We start from the raw sequence: 4078 nt of genomic DNA, 5'->3' as shown, positions 1-4078 counted from the left end.
AAATCCAAATATTAAAAAATTGTTATTTCCACTAATTTTTTGCTTCTTCCAATATTTGGAATATGCAAATTTTATTTTTTTGATTTTTATTTTTAACCCACGTGTTTAAAATGTGTTCACATAGGACATGGAACTTGGTGTTTCTAAGGTCAACTTCCCTGCGATAGTTGTGTAAATGACGATGGAAAATGAGTGAAAGTTGTAATTAAAGTTATCATTAATAATGTTGTAGTGGGTCTTGTTTATTGTTACGGTACGTGTTGTGTTGTTTTTTTTTTTTTTTTTTTAATTACTTTTCCACCATATTAATGGTGAGTTTAGAGTTACGTCAAGTTTGGCAAATTGTTAAAAAGTTAAAAAGTTATCACTATTTACCAAAAGTCAAAAATTACGGTTACACAATTCTCAATCCTAATTTTTCCCTACACACTAATTTATACAATTTTTTAATACACATTTTTTCATAAAAAGTCAAAAAATTAATCCAAACATTCATATTTTTTTCCTCAAATTTTTAGTCTAAAAAGACAAAAGTATACTTATTTAGGACACCCCAAGTAACCCCTAAATGAGCTAAATAGTTTATTAAAGCCAAGTTTGGAAACTTGTAAAAAATTCAAAAAGCTAAAAAGTTACTCAAAAAGTTAAAAAGTTAACATTATTCACCAAAAGTCAACAATTATGGCTGCACAACTCCCAATTCGAATTTTTCTCTACAAATCAATTTTTACAATTTTTTATTACACATTTTTCCATAAAAAGTCAAAAAATTAACCCAAACATCCATATTTTCAACCTCAATTTTTTAGTCCAAAAAGATAAAAAATGCACTTATTTAGAACACCCTAAACAACCCCTAAACTAGTGGTCTCTAGCATGAATGGCAATTTAAAAGGTATAATTTGGTAAGAGCATCTACCCATGCTTGCTATAATGTTATTGTCATTGTTATAATTTGGTAATAAATAATATTATTTTGTCAAATTTTAGTAATGGTATTCCAATGGTCATTTGTTATTTTGGCAAATCTCAACTAATTTTCTCTCTAAGTTTGTAGGTGTTATTTAAATATAGGTTTTTTTATGATTTTATTTTTGTTTATTTTTTGACTTTTGTGACATTTTTTTACCTGTTTGTAAAAAAAATTATATATTTATATTATTTCCAACTAAACAAATATAAAAAATTAAAAAAAAAATTAAAACATTGGGGAAAAAATTAAATATAATTCACCCCACCAAAAAACATATCACTACATATTTAATAAATTTTTTTAACTACACATAAAAAATAAACAATCACCAATTACCCACCAACAACCACTCATTATTAACCCAGCATTCATTCACCAACAACTACACACCCAACACCCATCCATTATTCACCCACTCATAATTTTCTCTATAAATATAACACAAGGTTTTCTACAATTTCATATTCACCTACCTATTATTTTCATATCTTTCTAACTCTCTGTACCCACTCAGAAGATTTTCTACAATTTTCGTATTCACCCACTCACCCATCCACCTACAATGAACAATTTGACTAAAGCCATATTCGATGGAGATTTTGATGAATCTTCATCATCTGATGATGATATCATCATGATGCAACTGTTCACAGTGCAACAACAAAGAATACAAGCGTTAAGCCTAAACCAACCAACTAGACGTGTTGGTTCCACAAGTGGTCATCGATACATTAATCGTGAGAGGATCAAAGGCGACGAACAAATTTATAGAGATTACTTTGCAGATAATCTTGTCTATCTAGAAAAAAATTTCCAAAGATGTTTTCAAATGAGACGATCATTGTTTGTTAGTATCTTACATGATATTCAACAAGTGAATGAGTATTTTATCCAAACCCGTGATGCCACTGATGCTCCTGGATTATCTAGTGTAAAGAAGATGACTGCAGCACTTCGGATCCTGCAATACGGCGTGCCTGTTGATGTTGTAGACGAGTACATTAGAATTGGCGAAAATACTACAATTGCCGCCTTGAAATTTTTTACCAGATCAATTATTACTACCTATGAAGCCGTTTACTTAAGATCCCTAAATGAAGCAGATGTCACCAGATTATTGCAAGAGGGAGAGCAACGCGGGTTTCTTGGAATGTTAGGGAGTTTGGATTGTATGCATTGGCATTGGGATAAATGTCCAACTGCCCAAGTCAGTGCTTACACTAGACACTACCACAAACCAACAGTTGTACTCGAGGTAGCTACCTCCTATGACTTGTGGATTTGGCATGCCTGACTCTCTAAATGATATTACTGTTCTTGATAGGTTGTCTTTATTTGTTGAATTAACTAGAGGACGTGCCCCTGTTGCCAACTACACCATCAATAATCACGCGTATATCATGGGGTATTATCTTGCTGATGGTATCTATCCTCGTTGGGCAACAATTGTGAAAACAATATCTCAACCTTAAGGCGCAAGGAGACAACTATTTGTGAGGATGCAAGAGGCATGTCGGAAGGATGTTGAAAAGGCATTTGGAGTGCTCCAAGCACGATTTAATATTGTCAGAGTTCCAACTAGAGGTTGGAGTGATGAGGATCTGTATTACATCATGAAGACATGCATTATTTTGCATAATATGATCATTGAAGATGCGCATAATATTCCAGAAAATGAACGTAGTGCAGCACAACTTGAGACTGATACCAGTAATACCCGTTGTCAAGTGTCACGTGATCCGAACGAGGAGTATGCTCAATTTACATTGAATCGGCAGAGGATTAGATCTACTGAAGCCCATAATGCAAATCATAATGATCTAATTGAACAATTGTGGTCCCGAGCTGGAGAGTTAGATTAAGTTTGTATTTTATCTTTTTAATAACAGTTAATGCCTTTTTATTATAATAAAATTATCTTCATTTAATGTATTTTATCTTTTTATTGCCTTCATTTGAAAAAATATATTTATTTTTTTCATTATACTTTATTGAAAAATTTAAATTATTTTAAAAATTAGTCAACATTATACATTGCAAAAATAATATTACATTGTTTTGTAGAAAAAACTCAAAAAAAAAAAAAAAAAAACACGCACACATGAGATTTCATTACAAAATAAAAAATGACACTGCAAATAAAGACCAACAATTACATCAAAAATTAAATGACATTGCAAAATTTAAAAATACATTATCAGGTAATTATTCATCAAGAGATAGGGGAAATAAAAATTTGAGTTGCTCACATTTGAGGACCACTTGGCGAAAATCTCATTTTTTTGCATTGTCTAATACGCTTTCATCTGAGGGTCCAAATGAGAAATGTCCATAATCATTATTATATGTTCTTTTTTCATTTCAAAGTCATGTTTTTTCATCTCAAGTTCATTCATCTACTGCAGTGCTTGAATCATTTTTTCTTCTCTTTCCTTTTTTTTCTTTTCTTTCTCAGCAAGGTGTTGGTTAAATGTCTCCAATTGTATGCTCATTTTTTGGACTTCAGTTTCAATGACTTGATTTCTCTGAAATAATTCTTTTGCAGCTTTCCTATTCATAGGCATTTTATCCCTTGCAGAGACACTGCCCTCAACAACAGTTGGATTATTACCAACACTTGGACTGTTGTCGTCTTCAAGAGAAATGCAGTTATTCATGGGGGAATCGGGGGTTGAATTAGGGGTAAACGTTGTATGCATCCTTGACTTTACCATATTCGTAGGAGTTATATCTTGCCACCTAATATTGTCTTGCAAGATTGGCCAACAATGTTCAAAAGCAAAATGTTTGTTTTCATCTTGATGGTATAACAGTTTTACTTGAAGCATCTGTATAAAAAAAATTGAAACATTATTTAATTAGTTAATTTTTATACGATACTAGAATAAGAAACTAAACATAATAACTGAAGATGAAAACTTACTATATCAACTTGAGATATCCACTTGGGTGAAGATTTTCGACTTGGGTTAAACACCCCCGAAATTTGTTACAACATTTCATGATTATACCCCATCGAGATTGAATAGACACTTGTGTTCTTGACTGATCATTCTGAAGCAAGCAATAATTTTCGTAAATTCTCTCCAAAAAATGAGCATACGT

The 4078-nt window shown here is 31.6% G+C and overlaps 2 protein-coding genes across 2 annotated transcripts; both read left to right on the top strand.

Moving 5' to 3' along the window:
* The first annotated feature begins 1535 nt into the window (after positions 1–1535).
* Positions 1536–2445, top strand: LOC145802611 (uncharacterized). Its single transcript, XM_082895370.1, has 2 exons — positions 1536–2125; positions 2298–2445. The coding sequence occupies exons 1-2, from the start codon at positions 1536–1538 to the stop codon at positions 2443–2445; spliced, it is 738 nt and encodes a 245-aa protein (XP_082751496.1).
* Positions 2446–2472: 27 nt separating this feature from the next.
* On the top strand, positions 2473–2835 carry LOC145802610 (uncharacterized). Its single transcript, XM_082895369.1, has one exon. The coding sequence runs from the start codon at positions 2473–2475 to the stop codon at positions 2833–2835; it is 363 nt and encodes a 120-aa protein (XP_082751495.1).
* The last annotated feature ends 1243 nt before the right edge of the window (positions 2836–4078 follow it).

Source organism: Camellia sinensis, chromosome 11 (genome assembly GCF_055761805.1).
Source record: "Camellia sinensis isolate YWXY chromosome 11, ASM5576180v1, whole genome shotgun sequence".
Classification (NCBI taxonomy): Eukaryota; Viridiplantae; Streptophyta; class Magnoliopsida; order Ericales; family Theaceae; genus Camellia; species Camellia sinensis.
The sequence above is the reverse complement of the archived record's forward strand: the minus strand, read 5'-3'. Positions and strand labels throughout refer to the sequence as shown.